Raw genomic sequence first — 19,878 nt, 5'->3', positions numbered from 1 at the left:
GAAACCCTGACGTCATGGAGCTGCTGAACCAAACCAACACTGAAACCCACATTATTCTTTATCATTTACGGAAGATTAAGCTAGATTTTCTGTTACTTGCAACCAAAACCACCCTAACATACACACACACACACCAAACTAATTAAATAACCTCTAAATACAAAGGAAATTGATGATATGTTAGAAGTTATTTTAAAATTTATGATGTATTTTTGATGCATTATCCATTTTGCATAGGATAATCCTATGCAAAATGGATAATGCACTGTACTAGACAGAGAATGACATGCCTTTACATAATCTTTAAAATGTAATCTTCGAAGGTCTGTACTCACCATGCCATGTTTTTTATTGGCCACCCATTCTCCCTCATACATGGCTCCACTGGCATAGTAGAACTTTCCATGGCCATGACGGTATCCATTCACAAACTCTCCTACATATTCATTTCTCAAAGGATACTGGGAGTAGGGGATTCTCTTTAGAAACCATGTGTGTGCGCCAAAACCATTCTGAAAAGAAAGCAGATTTCCATGAGAAATGCTCAAAATGTTTCCTCTTTTTACCCAAATCCATTTAAAATTAGGTATGAATCAAATACAGGGACTCATTTGAAGGGGCAAGGAGCATGCATGATGGAGTCTCACAAACTTGGGTTCAGCCTTAGCTCAGTTATTTACAAACCAGCCCTTTGACATAAGGCTAATTAGTTAAGTCCTCTGGGTCTCATCTATAAAGGGAAATAACCTCTACCACAGGTTGGATGTAATAATTGAAAATAGTGTATATAAAGTGCCTGGCTTAATATTATTTTAAATTTTAATTATTTTTAACATACAGACTGATAAAAATATTCCCTCCTCAATTCCACATTCCAGAGGTAACTACTAGTTGGGTTTGAAATTCATCTCTGTTTTCCCCAGGCACATACAATCATACTTAATCAACATATTATATACATATATAAAGACATACACAATTTTTTCAACAATGGAATGTTTCTATATATACACCATTCTTTTTCTTTTTTTAAATCCTATCTGACTTTATTCATTGTTATACAAGCTTACACAGCTTGGATATATATACCATTCTGTAAATTCTGGGTATATACTGAAGAGAAATGAAAGCAGGGAAATGAACAAACAATGCGTACACTCATGTTCATAGCAACATTTGCAACAGCCAAAAGGTGGAAGCAACCCAGGTGTCTGTTGAGGAATGAATAAACAAAATGTGGTCCATCCATACAACGGAATATGATTCAGCCTTAAAAAGGAAGGAAATTCTGACACACGCTTACAGCATGGATGAACCCTGAAGACAGTATGCTAAGTGAAATAGGCTATTCACAAAAGGACAAATACTATATGATTTTACTTAGATGAGGTATCTAGAATAGTCACATTCACAGAGACAGACAGTAGAATGGTGGGTGCCAGGGGCTGGGGGGAGGGGGAAGTGGGGAGTTATTGTTTAATAGGTACAGAGTCTCCGTTTTGCAAGGTGAAAAGAATTCTGTGGATGGATGGTGGTGATGGCTGAACACAGTGTGAATGTACTTAACACTGAACTATATACACTTAAAAATGGTTAAGGTGGGGCCTCCCTGGTGGTGCAGTGGTTGAGAGTCCGCCTGCTGATGCAGGGGATACGGGTTCGTGCCCCGGTCCGGGAGGATCCCATATGCCGCGGAGCGGCTGGGCCCGTGAGCCATGGCCGCTGAGCCTGAGCATCCGGAGCCTGTGCTCCGCAACGGGAGAGGCCACAACAGTGAGAGGCCCGCATACCGCAAAAAAAAAAAAAAAAAAAAAAAAAATGGTTAAGGTGGTAAGTTATATGTATATTTTACCAACATTAAAATTAAAAAGAATAAAACAAAGTTGGAGTGGCCATATTCATATCAGAAAAAGTAGAGCTCAGAGAAATAAAAATCACCAGGGTTAAAGAATGACATTATAAAATTATAAAAAGGGTCAACTCACCAGGAAGACATAACAATCCTAAATGTGTATACACGTAACAACAAACTGTCAAAATACATGAAGCAAAAACTGATAAATCTGAAAGGAGAACAGACAAATGCACAACTATACTTGGATACTTAAACACGCTTCTCTCAGAAATGGATAGAAAAAGTTGACAGAAAATGAGTAATGATATAGAAGATCTGAACAACACTGTCAACCAACTTGATCTAACTGACATCTACAGAAAACTCCACTCAACAAAATCAGAAATACATGTAACATTCACCAAGATAGACCAAAATAAACCTCAACATACTGAAAAGAAATGCAATTATAGACAGTATGTTCTCTGACCACAGTGGAATTAAACACACAAAAAAAACAACAGAGAAGTATCTGGGAAAATACCCAAATATCTGAAAATTAAACAACATACTTCAAAATAATTTATAGGCCAAAGAGGAAGTCATGGGGAAATCAGAAAATATTTTGAACTGAACAAAACTTAAAAAAACATGATATATCAAAATAAGTGGGATACAGATAAAGCAGTGCTAAGAGGAAAAATTATAGTATTAAATGTTTATATTAGGAAAAAAGAAATGTCTCAAATCAATAAAGCATCCATACAACTCTAGGAAAAGAGCAAATTAAACCCAAAGCATGCAGAAGGAAGGTAATAACAAGAATAGATATCCGTTATTTTGAAAAACATCAAAGAAAACAAAACTAAAACTGGCTCTTTGATAATTTTAATGAAATTGATACATCTCTAGCAAGACTGATGAAGGAGAAAGCACAAATTACTAATATTAGAAGAAAGAGGGACCATCACTATAGATCCTATATATATTAAAAGAATAAGGTAATGTTATAAACAACCTTGTGCCAATAACATTAACAATTTCTATGAAGCAAGCAAACTCCTTCAGTATAACACAAACTTCCACAGCTTACTTAAGAAGATATAGATAACCTGAATAGCACATTATTTACTAAATAAATTGATTTTATAGTTAATATGTAGTTAATTTAATCATCCCACAGACAACTCCAGGCCCAGAAGGCTTCACTGGCATATTCAACTATATGGCTAAGGAAGAGATAATGCCAATGCTACAAACTTCCAAAAAATTGAAGAGAACACTTCCCAATTCATTTTATGAAGCTGACATTACCCTGATTACTACAAGATGACAAGATGTTATAAGGAAATAATACTATAGATCAATATTCCTCATGAACATGGACACAAAAATTCTCAACAAAATATTAGGAAATTAAACCCAGCAAGATATAAAAAGGATAATATCATCATGACCAAGTTGGGTTTGTCCCAGGAATGCAAGATTGGCTCAACATTTGAAAATCAATTAATCTAACTCAACCAATCAACAGACTGGAGAAGAAAAACCACATGGTCATCTGACTGGAGGCAGAAAAAGCACTAGACAAAATTCAATACCTATTCATGATGAAAACTGTTAAGCAAATTAAGAATTACAAAGTGCTTCCTCGGGGCTTCCCTGGTGGCGCAGTGGTTGAGAATCTGCCTGCCAATGCAGGGGACACAGGTTCGAGCCCTGGTCTGGGAAGATCCCACATGCCATGGAGCAACAGGGCCCGTGAGCTACAACTACTGAGCCTGCGCGTCTGGAGCTTGTGCTCCGCAACAAGAGAGGGTGCGATAGTGAGAGGCCCCCACTTGTCGCAACTATAGAAAGCCGTCGCACAGAAACGAAGACCCAACACAGCCAAAAAGAAATAAATAAATTAATTTTTTTAAAAAAGTGCTTCCTCAACCTGATAAAGGGTAGCTACAAAAAACCTACAGCTAACATCATGCTTGATGAGAGACTGAATTCTTTCACACTAAGATCAGGAACAACGTGAGGATGTCCACTCCCTCCACTCCTAGTCAATATCACAAAATATCCTGGAGGTCTTAGCCAGTGCAATGAAGCAAGGAAAAAAATGGCATACAGATTAGAAAGAAACATAAAGTTGACTGTATTTGCAGGCATGGTTATCTAGATTTAAAAGTCCTAAAGAGTCTACAAAAAAGCGACTAGAACTATTACGTGAGCTTAGCAAGGTCCCCAATTAGTAGGTTAATATATAAGATGTCATCAGAAAATCCTAGCTATATAAACTATATAAAATTAACCATAGAAAGCTTTCCTTTTCTGTGCAGGAAATACATAGCTTTTTTTTTTTTTAATTTATTTTTGGCTGCATTGGGTCTTCATTGCTGTGCGTGGGCTTTCTCTAGTCGCAGTGAGCAGGGGCTACTCCTCCTTGTGGTGTGCAGGCTTCTCATTGCGGTGGCTTCTCTTGTTGCAGAGCACAGCTCTAGGCAGGTGGGCTTCAGTAGTTGTGGCTCGCAGGCTCTGTAGTTGTGGCACACGGGTTTAGTTGCTCTGCGGCTCGTGGGATCTTCCTGGACCAGGGCTCGAACCTGTGTCCCCTGCATTAGCAGGTGGATTCCTAACCACTGCGCCACCAGGGAAGCCCAATACATAGCTTTTAAAATGTAAATAGTGTGTGTGCTTCCTGACTGTCCTTTGTGGTTTGTGAGAAGTGCTGATTGCAATACGTCTTCAGGAAAAGCCAAAATTGGGCACCATGCCCCCCACTTCAAAGCAACTGCTGTAATGCCAGATGGTCAGTTCAAAGATATCAGCCTATCTGACTACAAAGGAAAATATGTTGTGTTCTTCTTTTACCCTCTTGACTTCACCTTTGTGTGTCCCACGGAGATCACTGCTTTCAGTGATAGGGCAGAAGAATTTAAGAAACTCAAATGCCAAGTGATTGGTGCTTCTGTGGATTCTCACTTCTGTCACCTGGCATGGATCAACACACCCAAGAAACAAAGAGGACTGGGACCCATGAACATTCCCTTGATATCAGACCCCAAGCGCACTACTGCTCAGGACTATGGGGTCTTAAAGGCCGATGAAGGCATCTCATTCAGGGGCCTTTTTATTATTGATGATAAAGGTATCCTTTGACAGATCACCATAAATGACCTTCCTGTTGGCCATTCTGTGGAGGAGACACTGAGACTAGTTCAGGCCTTCCAGTTTACTGACAAACATGGGGAAGTGTGCCCAGCTGGCTGGAAGCCTGGCAGTGATACCATTGAGCCTGATGTCCAGAAGAGCAAAGAATACTTCTCTAAGCAGAAATGAGCACTGGGCCACTTTAGGGCCAGGCTGCAGTAGGTGGCCATGAGAACAAAAGCTCTTTTGTACTACCGTCATGCTTAAAACACAGGACTTTACACTCAGCCCAGATGTGGTGTGGGAGAGGACAGGCCTTTTCCTGCAGGCACTGGGGAGGCCAGCCTTTCTTCCTCTGGAGGGAATGGCCTGAGCTGTATTATGGGGCAGGCAAATTGATGTGTATAGTAGTAGGGTATCACTTTTGGTCTTTTGTAGTTTTATTAAACTTGAGCTGAGACCTTGTTGATTCTTCATTTTGGGGGGACATTAGCCTTTGAGTGTAAGAGGAATTTACTTTTTTGCTTTCTCTCTTTAGGGGAAAATGAGGTGTGAGAGTGCCCCAGAATCAGGAAATTATATTGAGGGGAAAGGCAAGTAGATACAGGGAATGGGCCTTGAAGCAAGGTCTTTCATTTTACCATATCTGGAGAAGAGCAAGGCCTACTACAGTACTGGCCAAGGCACTGCAATTTATGCTATAGGCTGGCTTGCAAGTTAAGAGCCCAATGAGATTACTGACATTTACTTTTCACTACTGGGAGGACTGTATGAAGACCTGAAGCTTGGCCTCTTCTGAGAAATGACTGGCACTGGTTCTGTAAAAAGATCAGAGTTAAGAGGCTTCAGTACCTTTGGAGCTAAAAGGGGGAGGGGGAGACAAACACAGCACTGGTGTTCATAGGGTAAGCTGTCTGTGTCAAAAGCACAGTGCTGAGCACCTCTTGGCTTCCCTGGGTTTCTATCCTTGATTTAAGGGTAGTTCTTGTCCTCATATCATTGTCCTGAGGGAGGGTTGTCAGTGGGGCAAAGGTGGATTCCTCCTGAGCTCTTGAGGGTAGGGAAGATTCAGGACTGAGAATCCTTCTGTATATCATGTGGTGCCCTTCTAGACACCATCCAGACACGGCCACCCCAGCCTACCTACTCCCTCCAGTATTCAGACAAGCAAGAACTATGAGCAGTGGTATAGGATTCCCAGGGCCTTCAATAATAGCTTATTATATGCTAGGCACTATTCCGTATTTATTCAGTCTCCACAATAACCCTCTGAGGCAGGTACTGTTATTTAGGGGATAGTTGCTTCTTAAGCCCTGTAACAAGTAGCATCTTGAAGCACTGCAGAGAAACGGTAACAGGTAATAATCCCATATTCCAAGGCAGCTGGCAAGTCTGGATCTGCTTTGGTCTTCTGACCAAACTTCAAATTTGAGCCTTGTTATCTTCATTTAAGATCTCTACTATAATTCTTTATCAAAAATGATCACCTTGTACCCAATAAAATCTTGTCTAGCCAAATAAGTCCAAATAAATAAATAAATAAATAAATAAAATGTAACTAATAGTCTCACTCCTCCCAAGAGTCATGTGACTTATGAATTTGCCAATGGAAGAACCTCGCTTGTGAGACCTCTAGAGAAAACTAAATACTAATAAAACAGCACTTAAAAAAAAAAAGGTCAATTTAGCCATAAAAAAGAATGAAATAATGCCATTTGCAGCAACATGGATAGATCTGGAGATTATCATACTAAGTGAAGTAAGTCAGAAAGAGAAAGACAAATACTATATGATATCACTTATATGTGGAATCTAAAATACGACACAAATGAACATATCTACAAAACAAAAACAGACTCACAGACATAGAGAACAGACTTATGGCTGCCAAGGGGGAGGGGAGGGTGGAGAGGGATGGATTGGGAGTTTGGGATGAGCAGATGTGAACTATTATATATAGAATGGATAAACAACAAGGTCCTACTGTATAGCACAGGGAACTGTATTCAATATCCTGTGAGAAACCATATGGAAAAGAATATGAAAAAGAACATATATACATGTATAACTGCATCACTTTGCTGTAGAGCAGAAATTAACAGTGTAAATCAACTATATGTCAACAAAATATATATTTTTTTAAAAAGGCTGATTTAGACAAGTAATCATAATGTGAGTTTGTGAGTTTCTAAATTTAACACAGCTTGAATTTCAGATTACCATGCAATACCCTACACCAAATAATTCATGGGCTGAGGATCAGCAGAGCACCCACCTCTGGGTGTATTCTGCTAAAACCAGCTAGCACAGTACCTGGACCCCCTTTTCCCACTGACCGGTGTACTCTTCATTAGCTGTCAGCCACCTCATCCTGCCTTCCCCATGACGCATACTGTTCTCCCACTGACCTTCATATACATTTCCAGATTTGTAACTAGGACAAACAAAAATTAAAAACAATCAGTTATCTCATGTACAACATTTACCTTTAAGACTTTCTTAAACTTTCTCCCTAAATACCTTTGAAGAAATCCAATCCTTGTGCCCAGACAATCTTCCCTGCATTTAAATTCAATGAATAGGCATGTGGTCCATAAAAACAATCATCTGGGTGGGTGGGTGGGGGTGGACAGAATAAATCACTTTGTAAAAACTTCTGATTACTTAATAAGGTGACAGTGGGTAAGAATAGTGTTTTTAATCTTTTTAAGTAACTCCCTATCGTATTATGATTGGTTAATATTTTGTCCCCAAATATTTGAATCCTTAAAATACTTGGCTCCATCAGTTCAATCTAAAATCAAGTTGATATGTCAATATCCCTCAGAAAATATGAAACTAACAATGGATACCCATGATTAATATAGAAAACAAAGGGAGGCAGTTTCTACGTATAATAAAGTGAAACAGTATGATTAGCCATCATATTTAATATGGTGTTTTTCTAAATTTTCCGAAGAATACTTCATCCCTGTTGAGATTATATTGGGGTTAATTTAAATATTCCACCCTGCTTATATAGAAAACGTGTTCTCTGTAAGTTCTGCGCCTTATCTTTAAATAGCCTATGTGAAAGTTATCTGGGCCCACAAACGCTTTTTGCCAACACCCCAAACATGGTGGGAGGATACCTACCACCTTATCCCCCAGCCCTTTTTGATGTTGTGCACCCAGTCTCCCTCGTACCAAGAGGTGCCCTCTTGATTGTAATAAATGGAGCCCTAGAACAAAGAATATCATTTTTATAAAATCATCGAGCCTCATAAAACAAATGCTTTTTTAAAGGTAAATATTAAAATGAATGATTTTAAGGAGTCTAAATGTTGCAGAAAATGTCATCCTTAGGTAAGACATATAATCCGTGTTATGTTTCTGGTTTGTGATGAAGAATACTGTAAAGTGCCCACCAAGTGAGAATGAGATCACAAATCAGTTACCCCTGAATAACAAAGTGTCACATACGGGATGAAACGACTACATCCATTACATTCAGTATATTCAGTAATTATTTGTCAAATAAGTACCTAAAGAAATCCTATTTTTGTTGTCACCTAACGTGAAGAGTAGTACCTTCCTTATAACTGAAGGTCACTCTCTTTTATGTACCAAAACCAGTTTGTTTTATCCATTTTGACATCTTATTTTACTGCCTCCGAGCATAAGTGAACACGGTGTAATTTTTCTTTGATGATTCCTTTAAGGGAGTGGGAGTAGCCACTGTGCAAAGCATTTGGATCTACACTAAATGGCCTAAAATTGCTTGTTTATTCACTGGTTTATTTCTGTGTGTGTGTGTGTGATTTTTCCATCTTCTTCCTCATTATCACGCTAACTTGTTCCTTCTTGCAGCCATCCTGGTGCCTCCATCTAGAAGTCACCATCCCCAACTCCCCCAAATATCTGAACTGATCTGCTTTGAGCTAAAAAACAAAACAACAGAATGTAGAACACAAGGGAACAGTCTAAATCTGAGTAAGGTGATGATTATGAAGATAGACTTTCTTTTTCTTTTGACATTTTCTAAAAACAGTGCTACGGTATTTTATCGTCCTATGTAAAAGTGAGACAACAGTACCACAAACAGCAACCTCGCTTCAAAGTACCCATAACCTACACTGCTGGTGAGAGTGTAAACTGGTTTAGCCACCATGGAAAACAGTTTGGTGGTCCTTCAAAATGTTAAACACCAAGTTACCGTAGGACCCAGCAATTCCACCCCTAGGTACATAACCAAAAGAACTAAAAACAAGTACTCAAGTAAACCTTTGCACTCATAGTCTTAGCAGTACTATTCACAGTAGCCAAAAGATGGAAACAGCCCAAATGTCCATCACTGGATGAATGGATAAACAAAATGCGGTCCATCCATACAGTGGAATATTACTCAGCTGTAAAAAAGGAATGAACTACCTACAACACGGAAGAACCTCAAAAACATGATATGTGGTGAAAGAAGCCAGACACAAAAGGTCACATATTGTATGATTCCATTTATACAAAATATCCAGAATAGGTAAACCCATAGAGTGAGAAAGCCGATCGGTGGTTGCCCAGGGCTGGGGAGGTGGGGAGTAACTGCCTAATGGGTATGGGGTTTTATTTTGGGATGATGAAAATGTTTTGGGACTAGATAGAGGTGGTGGGGGCACAATATTGTGAATGTACCAAATGCCACTGAATTGTTCACTGTAAAATGGTTAATTTCACGTGATGTGAATTTCACCTCATTAAAAAAAAAAGTGAATATACCCTCCACAGCCCCCCACCTCCTGCTCTCCGTGTTTGCACATCCTATTCATAGCCGGGGGTCGCGTGGCTGCCTCACCCACCTTGCCGTGTCTCTTGCCGTGGCACCAGTGGCCGATGTAGGACACGGGCTGTGTGCTGCACTTGAACAGGCCGAATCCGTGTCTTATGCCATTGACCACTTCTCCTTCGTAGGTGCTGCCGTCTGGCCACGTGTAGACGCCATGGTTCATGGGGATGTTTTTCACAAAGTCCCCCTAGGGCAAAATGGTCATCAGTGTGGCAGAAAGAAGGCAGTGGAGAGATCCCTCATCTTGTGGGCTGCTGGAGATGCGGATACCACACCGGTCTCTCCTCCCTTGAAAACGGCTGAATACCCCTCCAGCTCCCACCCGCCTCCTCCCATCTCTACACATCCCATCCTCCCACACCTGGTCCCTCCACCGGGCAGAAGCCCAGGTGGAATGAGCTATCGGGAAAGTTGTGTGCAGACTAAGCTCGAAGAAGCCAGCAGGTGACGTGGTACAGTGGTGGTTTCCAAGCCTGGCCTTGAGAATTTTGGATTCTGGAACCTGCCTCGAAGGCGGCTAATTCACTGGGTTCCAGTGTTACCCCCAGGAGATGCTGACGATTAGCCAGGCTCAGGGATCACTGGTGGAAACCCTAATATACTGCAGACACACCAGCCAACCACCTGCCCCAAGATGAGCGGCCAGCATGCGGTCCCCCGACACCTCAGCCCAGAGTCATTGGGTTCTTTTCCGGGAACATGAATTCCTGGAGGCGAGGTCCCAGCAGAGGTCCCAAGGGGCCACCCAACCTCCCGGAGGATGCTTCTGTGAGAGCCTGAATCCTGCACATAAACCCTCCCCTGACTGGGTGTTTGTGTGTCTGTGATGGGCGTGGGTCTGTGTCTGCAAGAATGAGCCCCACCTGACCTTCCAGAGCTGATGAACCAGAGGTTCAGACCAGGAGGCGGGGCTTGGGGGCAGGGGGGAGTTTCCCGGGAAAGACTGGCCTGAAACGGCAGTTGGGACCTCATCCTCTGGCCTCCCTGGACCTCGGCTGTTCTCTCCCCTCCGTGACAATGAAGGTGGACCCTCCCCTCACTCTTCCCCAGCCTCATCTCCCACTGCCCAGTCCACTTAGCTGCCCACCTGGCCCAAACGTGCCTCTTTCCCTCACCTGGCTGTTGTTTGCATGTGAGCCTTATATCCCCTGCTTTAAATACTTTCATTACGACTTATGAACGCCATCGCGTTAGCAGCTCTGCAACTGTGATTTTCAGGGCAGCGTTTCAGGCCCACACGCACTGTAGAGGCACCGGTCTAAAAATACACATTCCCCGACCCGGCAAGACCGTTAAGTGAGGCCCAAACGCAGCACAAGCAGCCAGTAGAGATAGCTAGATCTGAGTGAGTGGGTATGGTTTGGTCTCTAGAGAAAAAAGGTACAGAAGAGAGTGTATAACAAACTATTTATGGGGCTTCCCTGGTGACACAGGGGTTAAGAATCCGCCTGCCAGTGCAGAGAACACGGGTTCGAGCCCTGGTCCAGGAAGATCCCACATGCCGTGGAGCAACTAAGCCCGTGCGCCACAACTACTCAGCCTGCACTCTAGAGCCCACGAGCTACAACTACTGAGCCCACGTGCCGCAACTACTGAAGCCCGCACGCCTAGAGCCCATGCTCCACAACAAGAGAAGCCACTGCAATTAGAGGCCCACGTACCGCAACAAAGAGTAGCCCCCGCTCGCCGCAACTAGACAAAGCCCACGCACAGCAACGAAGACCCAACGCAGCCAAAAATAAGTAAAATTAAATCTTTAAAAAAAAAAAACAAACTATTTGTGTTTGCAAAAAAAATGGGAGAGGCTGAAGAATACCTCTAGAATATACAAACGAAACTGGAAACTGGTGACAGTTTACAGAGGGTCCCCTGCGGTACCAACTAACTTGTCACCTCTGTTCTTTGGTTCTATGGATATTTTTTAACCCATGTGCTGAGTTACTTTTATGAAACTAGTATGTTTAATTGTGGGAACCTGACCATTAAATCACATAATTCATTTAGAACTATAACATACTATACGCTTTACCTCGTATTTCAATCCATCAGCCCAGACGTAAGTCCCCCGTCCATGCATGAGTCCTTCTGAAAACGTACCCTTTGAAACAGAGCAACAAAGCGTTAGGCCCAATCTTGATTTACACAACTGCCACCCAGGGATTCAGCTTTTAAAATGGAAACATGTTCCACAAATATGCTTGTCCAGTGTTCAGCTGGGAGCTGGCACCACACTGGCGTCCATCCTGTTCTAAAAAGGATCTGAGGAGGAGTCCAAAAAAACCCAGTTCCCTGAAACTGACACTAGGCAGTGCTGCGCAGTTGTTACACTGAGCTGTAAATTCAGCCTTCCTCACCTAATTAAGCTGTTGGAAAACTCTCGAGTTCAAAAGAACTCATATGCTTTGGGCTTTGCATTTCAAAGTTGAAGGGTCTTTTGAAAATTATTTAGACTAGATTAAAACCATTATCTGGATATCAGAAATTATGACATTTGTCAACGTCACGCTTTGTTTTCCCTTACTGGGAATTATCAGCACGTGTGAGCGTGTGTGTGTATTGACACAAACACAGGTATACATAATGTACAGTTGTCCATATGGTTCATTTAGAGTGTCTATTGTTAATGTATAGGAACTAGTTGTTAAAAACTTCACACACCTGAATGTCGCAGTGCAATCAGAGAAAACGCGTATAACATTACACCCAGTTCTTCCTGGGAATCACTTCTTTAGAGGAGGTGGTGAGGTCAGGGGTTGATGACTGGAGAGAACCGAGAATCTACGTAAACAGTGCCCTGACGCAGTGGTTCTAGACTCGACTGTGCATCAGAGCCACCGGGGTAGGGGGAGGTGAAAGCACAGATTACTGGGCCCGCCCTGCACGCTGGAGCTTCTGATTCATCACAAGTTCTGGGCTGGGGCCCAAGAATTTGTACTCTGTACAAATTCCCAGGTGCTGCTGCTGGTCCTGGGAACACACTTTAAGAACAACTGCCTTAACTTCACTAGCGAGAAGGTCCGTTATATCATCCATCCAGGTGAACCTGGCCACACATCAGGCAGGGCTGGCACTCAGGGAAACTGGGGGCAGCCAGAGATCTTCCAACTGCAGGCTGAGGCTCTCGTTTGGATTATGGAATCAATCGTGGTAGCAAGAAGCAGAGTTTTGTTTTGTTTAACAGAGTATTGATAGAACAGAAAGGATCACGCTTCATCTACATGGGAAGGGCAAGTGTTTCATGAAATGTTTGTTTTCAAGTTTTCTCTTTAGGAAATTGTGATCTAAACATGTGACCAACACAGGTCTGACCCCTGTGGGTCGTGGGGCTACTGGGTCGTTCCACTGGGTCTGCCTCCTTCACCATTTAAAGGAGATCCAACTGATGATTACTTTCAGTCGGAAGAATCTGAGTCTAAGGAAAATATGCAAAGTTTACAAAGCAGGTAGCTGGCAGCAAGGAAGGGGGCTCCTCCAGAAATAAAGGGGTGTTTGCCTTTCATTAGTGGGAAGGGCAAGGCTGCTTGGCCGGGCTTGAGCTACCAGGTGACTGCATACCTGAGGACACCCAGGGTTAGCAGGAGCTGTGATCACATCCTCAGCAGCCCGGGCGGGGTTTATCCCGTGTGGTCAAGCACTAGGTATCTTTGAATGGTATACACACTGGTGCCTTGTAGAAGCACCACAGCGGTGAAGGAAGATTCTCATCAGGATAAAGAAACACTATAAAGGCCAGAACTGGCAGAGGCCAGACGGGACAGTCATTTTAATGAGTATCATCCAGCCATAATAAATGGTGTGGGTTTTTTTTGTTTTGTTTTCTTTTGTTTTGTTTTTGGCCAGCTGCATGGCTTGTGGTATCTTAGCTCCCTGACCAGGGACTGAACCCGGGCCCTCAGCAGTGAAAGTGCAGAGTCCTAACCACTGGACCACCAGGGAATTCCCATAAATGGCATTTTTTTTTTTTTTTTTTTTTGCGGTACGCGGGCCTCTCACTGTTGTGGCCTCTCCCGTTGCGGAGCACAGGCTCCGGACGCGCAGGCTCAGTGGCCATGGCTCACGGGCCTAGCCGCTCCGCGGCATGTGGGATCTTCCCAGACCGGGGCATGAACCTGTGTCCCCTGCATCGGCAGGCGGACTCTCAACCACTGCGCCACCAGGGAAGCCCATAAATGGCATTTTTAAGAGTTTTCATAACACAGGAAAATGAACATGTTATATGTTCATGGGAAAAATCAGGATACTGAAACCTGTGCCTTTTGACCTCAACTACAAAAATCTGTTCTCCTATAATCAGCACACGTTCCCTGGATAATCTGAACGAATGGATGAATGACTACTGCCACTGTAGCATCATTGATAAAGACAAAAAGTGAAAACACCCCAAAAGTTTCTAATAATTATGGCATAGTTCGGAATGGTAAATTAGAGCACTATGCAATATTTTAAATAATTATGGAAGAGGGAATGGGAATTTAGTGCTTAATGGGAACAGGGTTTCAGTTTGGGATGATGAAAAAGTTCTGGAGATGATGGTGGTAATGGTTGTTCAACAATGCAAATGTACTTAATGCCACTGAAACTAACACTTAAAAATGGTAAGTTTAATGTACATTTTACCACAAACAAACTTTTAAGTTATGGAAACCATACATTAATACAGCAATGTATTCATAACTGAAAAAAGATTCAAGGTGTTATCTACAAAATTAATACACCCATGTAAAAATACCGATCCATCCATTCAAGAAATAAAAGAGGAACTTCCCTGGCAGTCCAATGGTTAAGACTCCTCACTTCCACTGCAAGGGGTGTGGGTTCGATCCCTGGTCGGGGAACTAAGATCTTGCAAGCCACGCGGCAGCCGCCCCCCGGAAAAAAAAAAAAAAAAAAAAAAGAGACACATCAAATTGAAAACATTTATGGCAAAAGGATACTGGGATTTTTACTCTTTGTTTTTTACTTTAGTGACCTTAATGTTGTTTGTACAAAATAAAACTTGGCAAAAGGAAAAAATCTAAAATGACTACTTTGTACTAAAGTAGTCATGTTTTTACCTTAAAATATGTACTCAGGGTTCAAAATAAAATCAGCATCAAGTACTTCCAATTTCTTTTGAGGAATCAGTGGACTTTCTGAAGATGAAAATCTAAAATTATCACCCTGCACTGTCTGCCCTGCTCAGTCCCAAAAGGTATAACTCACGTGGTAGGTACAGCCTCCTTGAAAGATGGCAAAGCCTTCTCCCTCATACAGTCCACGGACTTTTTCCCCTTCATAGCTACAATGAAATAAAGCTCAAGGCAATGAATCATGTGAGCACACCTCAGTGACTGTGTGTTAAAATACGTAATGAACATCAATGAAAAAGCACAAATATCTCACATTCACTCAACAAGCATTCCCCACCGAGGACCACTGTGTGCCTGCCCCCTTCTAAGTACCAGGGCTGCAACTGTGAACAAGTTCCTGCCCTCGGGAGTTTATGGTTCAAAGAGGAGAGACAGGGCTTCCCTGGTGGCGCAGTGGTTGAGAGTCCGCCTGCTGATGCAGGGGACACGGGTTTGTGCCCCGGTCCGGGAAGATCCCGCATGCCGCGGAGCGGCTGGGCCCGTGAGCCATGGCCGCTGAGCCTGCGCGTCCGGAGCCTGTGCTCCGCAACGGGAGAGGCCACAACAGTGAGAGGCCCGCGTACCGCAAAAAAAAAAAAAAAAAAAAAAGAGGAGAGACAGACAGTAAAAAGGAAACAAATGAACAAGATAATTCTAGATTGCGTTCAGTTTTTGTGAAAGAAATGATCGGGGAATCTGATCAGGAGTAAGGAGACGGCTACTTATAACAAAAAACCTGGAGAAGAGGATCCCCAGGAAGAGGAAACAGCAAGTGCAAAGGCCCTGAGGCAGGAAAGAGCCTGCCGGCTCAAGTTCAGCTGCACAGCTGGACCACACTGAGTGGGCGAGCAATGGATGGGAGGGAGACCAGGGGAAGAAGAGGCTGGGCTGTGATAAAGACTTGCTATAAAACTGAAAAGCTCTAGGAGGAATCATGAGAGGGTTTTAAGAGGTGGGTTGGACAAGACCAGATTTACGTCTTAAAAAGATCACTCCAGCTGCCGTGGAGAACGGACTGTGTGTGGGGGGGAGCTAACTGCCAGGAGGGAGTAGTGGGAGGGGAGAGAGATGGAGGCATATGGAATATTCTGGACAGTTTTCTGTCTGGGGTGATGAAAACATTCTGAAAATGGGTAGTGGGGATTGTTGCATGACATGGTGAGTGTATTTAATGCCTCTGGATTTATACTTAAAATGGTTACAATAGTACATTTTATGCTATGTGTATTTTACTATGATAATATTTAAGATTTTTTAAGATATATTCTGGACATAGAACCAACAAGGCTTGCTTACGTGCTGCCTTTGCGGAAGGGAGGTACCGAGAACAGCACCCAGATTTTTAGTTCAGCACCAAATGGATAATGTGTGATGTGTCACCTAGCTCGCCTCTAGGCTCTGAGGTAAGTGAGGTGGAAAACAAATGGACCTGTGATAGCTATGACCACACTGGGCTTATTCCAAGAATCCAAGGAAGAGTAAACATTAGAAAACCTATAAATATAATTAATGATATCAGCAAATCAAAGAAGAAAAACCATGTTTATATCAAGATGCCAGAAAAGTATTTGATAAAATTCAGCAATCATTTTAAAAAAATTCTAATTAATGGCAGTCACTATGGAAAACAGTAGGGAGGTTCCTTAAAAAAACTAAAAATACAGTTACCATGTGATCCAGCAACCCCACTCTTGGGCATATATCCAGAAAAGACAGAAATTCTAATTCAAAAAGATACATGTACCCCAATGTTCATAGCAGCACTGTATACAATAGTCAAGCCAGGGAAGCAACCTGTGTGACCACTAGGCTGTTGTGGAAATGACAGAAGGTGACGTCCGAGACTAGGTTGTAAAAGACAGAGGCTCCCGAAGCTTGCTCTCTCTTGATCACTCTCTAGGGAAGCCAGCTGCCATGCTGGCAGGACACTCAAGCAGCCCTGCGGAGACAGTCCACGTGATGAGGAACTGAGACTGACGGCCACCCCAGGGAGCCACTGCGGAAGACTGCCCAGCCGGCCAAGCTTTTAGACAAACCCGGGCTGACATCCTCGCTGAACCTCCTGAGATCCTAACCCAATGCCATCCAGCATCCAGCAAAGCTGCTGCCAGACTCCTGAGCCCCATAAACTACGTGATATTTATTGCTTTAATTGTCATGTTTTGGGGTGACTTGTTACATAGATAATTAATACAGGGAGTGATGTAAACCAAGTCAGCATTAGGAAGGTATATCTACGAGGCCTGGGGAGAGAGGCTAGAAGCAGGGACTCTTTAGGAAGTGAATCCAATGGCCCAAGCAAGAGGTATGAAGACAACTCTGTGCATAGCGAAAAGGACGAAATGAGAGAAGCATGGAGGAAAAAGAAATACAAAAGGCAGGGGGAGGGAAGAGATTAGTTCTGCGACTTGGAGCCTGGATGCCCTGATAGAAACAGGGACCAAGGGAGGAGCCAAAGGCTGGGAGAGAAACAGCAACGTTTAGAGGAACCTTCTAAGGTGTGAATACTCATTTATTTCCCCCCATTAAGAACCTGAGGCTCAGAAAGGTTCGGCGATGGGGCTGATGTCCTAGAGCTAAGACTCAAATCCAGATCATGGTACTTCAAGTCCTGCAGTCTTTGCATTGGGACACAGAAAGTTTGAAGTCCAGTGGACGATGTCCACTAGGGAGGTAAAAATCTGAACCTAAAACTCTCAGAGAGAGAACAGTGCTAAAGACATAGATGTTTACCGTCATCTAGGGAGACGGAAGTAAAGCTACAGTAAGAGATTATCAAGAGACAGAGAACAGAGAGCATGAAAGTCATAGAAAAGGGAGCATGGACGATGCAGCTCATTAAAATCACCTTTCAAAAGAAAAAAAAATCACCTTTCTACTATGAGTTTAGTCAGAATGGGCTCTTCATACAGGGTGGTATCTTCATTCAGCAGATCATCATTTTTGCACTCTCTCTTGAGTCCTGGTTCTTTGAGCTGCATGTCCAACGGTGGCACAGCACCTGGGGACATATCTTGCCTAGCAGCGTTGCCATCTTGTTTGGAAAACTCTGTATAATCGGAGAGAGATGAGGGAGAGCAGGCCAACTTATCCTCTTTTTTATCTGCTCTTTTCTTTTCTTTCACCATTGCCTTTAGAAGACCTAAGGTTTGCTTTATATAGGTAAGTATCAAATGACTCCTTTGGCTGAAAGCTGTTTGTTTTCAAGGCGTTGATGAGTTTTATCTGAAAAATAAAAATTATGTCTCGCTTTACAACGCCAATGTCATTATCATTCTCTTCCTACAGCCTGAAAAATTAATTACAAGTATCGAGTCTCACCAGTTTATAAAAATAATACTATTTCAATATTGCATTGGTTGTTTCCTAAAATTTTTTAAATTGGAACCACCATCTACCACTTTTTTTCAAATAGTGCTCCAGTAAGAAGAGCAATCCTGTGTGTGAATAATACCGATTTAACCTCTAAAATCTTACAGGCCACCAGTTCATACTTTAAAAGCCCGTCTCTTCGTATGTCAGCATGGCAAAGTACTCATGAGCTGCATTGCCCCTTCCCAGCTGTTACTTGATGTCCTTCTGCTTCAGTTGTCAAACAGGAATAACAGCACCTTGTCTGGTTATAAGGATGAGATGATGCACAAAATCCCTACGGATCAGTGTGCACAATCAATAATGAAGTGATTATTTTTTCACTTTCCTGTTTTTGAACTTGAAATCATCGGCTACCTACTCCCTAGGACAGCACTGCCAGGGTCAAGCAAAAAATCTTGTGCTAATTATTTGTCCAAGGTCTTAAGAGCTGAGGCACAGGGCTCCAAAGCCACAGTTTCTGTAGCCTTCCCAAACTGGCCCCACTGAAGACATCCCGGTGCATCAAGCAGGACGCACAGGTGAGTCCCGGGGTGCAAGGCAAGGTCCCTCTTCACGTGCCTGCGGGGTGCAGTGGACGCCCCATGCCCTCCTCTACCTGCATGGCATCCTCTGACATCCTCCCGCTCACCCCACCTCTAGGCTCTGCTCTCACCATGGTCCGGCTTCCCTCTTCCTCAAGACTCCATGACACTTCCCTGCCCTGCACACCCCACTCCACGACTGTCAGCGAAGCAAGCTGCTCTCGCTTCTAAGCTCTCCTTTACCATAGGCTTTCTGGTCCTCCATCATTGAAGCCTGAGCTGCTAATAGAGCAAACTTACTTTCTCGTGGCGTGTTTCCTATTAACTTTTGTATATCTTCTGTTCTCCCTGCCTTTAGACTCTATCATCGACCGTTGACCTTCCTCAGACCGCACAGGAGGGGCGCGCATTCTCTGAGCTGAGGGTTCCATCTCGGTCCTTACCCCTTCCCAGGGCCCTCCCGGCCTACCGCGCACCTGCTCGGGTCCTCGGAGGCCGAGGAAGAGCCGGACCTGGCCCTCATGTCCGTTGCAGCGCAACCACGGCCACCGGCCTGGGACCCCGGGACCCCGCGGGGGAGCTCACCTCGCTGGGGACGCCGTGGGGCTCCGCCAATCCCGGACGGAGGCGGCGCGGCGTCCTGGTCCTGCCGGTCTCCAGGGAAGCGCGGGCCCCGCCCCGCTCTTAAAGGGGCCGCCGCGTGTGCTCAGCCCTGAAAGCAGAGCTCTGAAGCTGGAAGCACCTGACCAGGGTTTTCCCAGCTCTACTAATTACCGCGCGCGAGGCCTCTCTCAGCCTTTATCTTCGCTGTAACACTAGAATAACTCAGGTGTTACTTTTTCATTATGGCCCTAAATGAATTACCCCCAAAATAGTGGCTTAAAGCAACACAAGTTTATCATTTCACAGTTCTGTAAGTTAGGAAACCAACAGGACTGGTTCCTTTGGCGGCTCCAGGGGAGAATCTATGTCCTTGCCTTTTCCAGTTTCTAGAGGCCGCCTTCCTCCATCTTCGAAATCAGCAACGTTCCTCTCTGGCCCAGCTGGGAAAATTCTCCACTTTTCAGAAGCCACGAGCTAGAC

The 19,878-nt window shown here is 43.5% G+C and overlaps 1 protein-coding gene and 1 pseudogene across 5 annotated transcripts in view; one reads left to right on the top strand and one right to left on the bottom strand.

The window, feature by feature from the left end:
• RSPH10B (radial spoke head 10 homolog B) overlaps nucleotides 1-19,460 on the bottom strand; it is a 37,571-nt gene extending 18,111 nt beyond the window's left edge. For 3 of the 4 annotated variants that reach the window (XM_081256567.1, XM_081256568.1, XM_081256570.1), the window contains exons 1-8: nucleotides 19,272-19,460; nucleotides 17,771-18,124; nucleotides 14,994-15,069; nucleotides 11,821-11,889; nucleotides 9,805-9,978; nucleotides 8,111-8,196; nucleotides 7,289-7,409; nucleotides 336-512 (exon numbers count right to left, since the gene is read on the bottom strand). In XM_081256567.1, the coding sequence (XP_081112693.1) occupies nucleotides 336-512; nucleotides 7,289-7,409; nucleotides 8,111-8,196; nucleotides 9,805-9,978; nucleotides 11,821-11,889; nucleotides 14,994-15,069; nucleotides 17,771-18,027 (960 nt within the window). In that variant the 5' untranslated portion in view covers nucleotides 18,028-18,124; nucleotides 19,272-19,460. The remainder of the gene's footprint in view (nucleotides 1-335; nucleotides 513-7,288; nucleotides 7,410-8,110; nucleotides 8,197-9,804; nucleotides 9,979-11,820; nucleotides 11,890-14,993; nucleotides 15,070-17,770; nucleotides 18,125-19,271) is intronic. The other variant, XM_081256569.1, reaches the window with a different exon arrangement.
• On the top strand, nucleotides 4,524-5,206 carry LOC308629066 (peroxiredoxin-1-like; annotated as a pseudogene). The gene has a single exon. The product of its transcript is annotated as a peroxiredoxin-1-like (transcript).
• Nucleotides 19,461-19,878: the final 418 nt, after the last annotated feature.

Source organism: Mesoplodon bidens (assembly GCF_964165515.1).
Source record: "Mesoplodon bidens genome assembly, chromosome: 15".
Taxonomy (NCBI): Eukaryota; Metazoa; Chordata; class Mammalia; order Artiodactyla; family Ziphiidae; genus Mesoplodon; species Mesoplodon bidens.
This window is presented reverse-complemented; position numbering and strand designations above follow the sequence as displayed.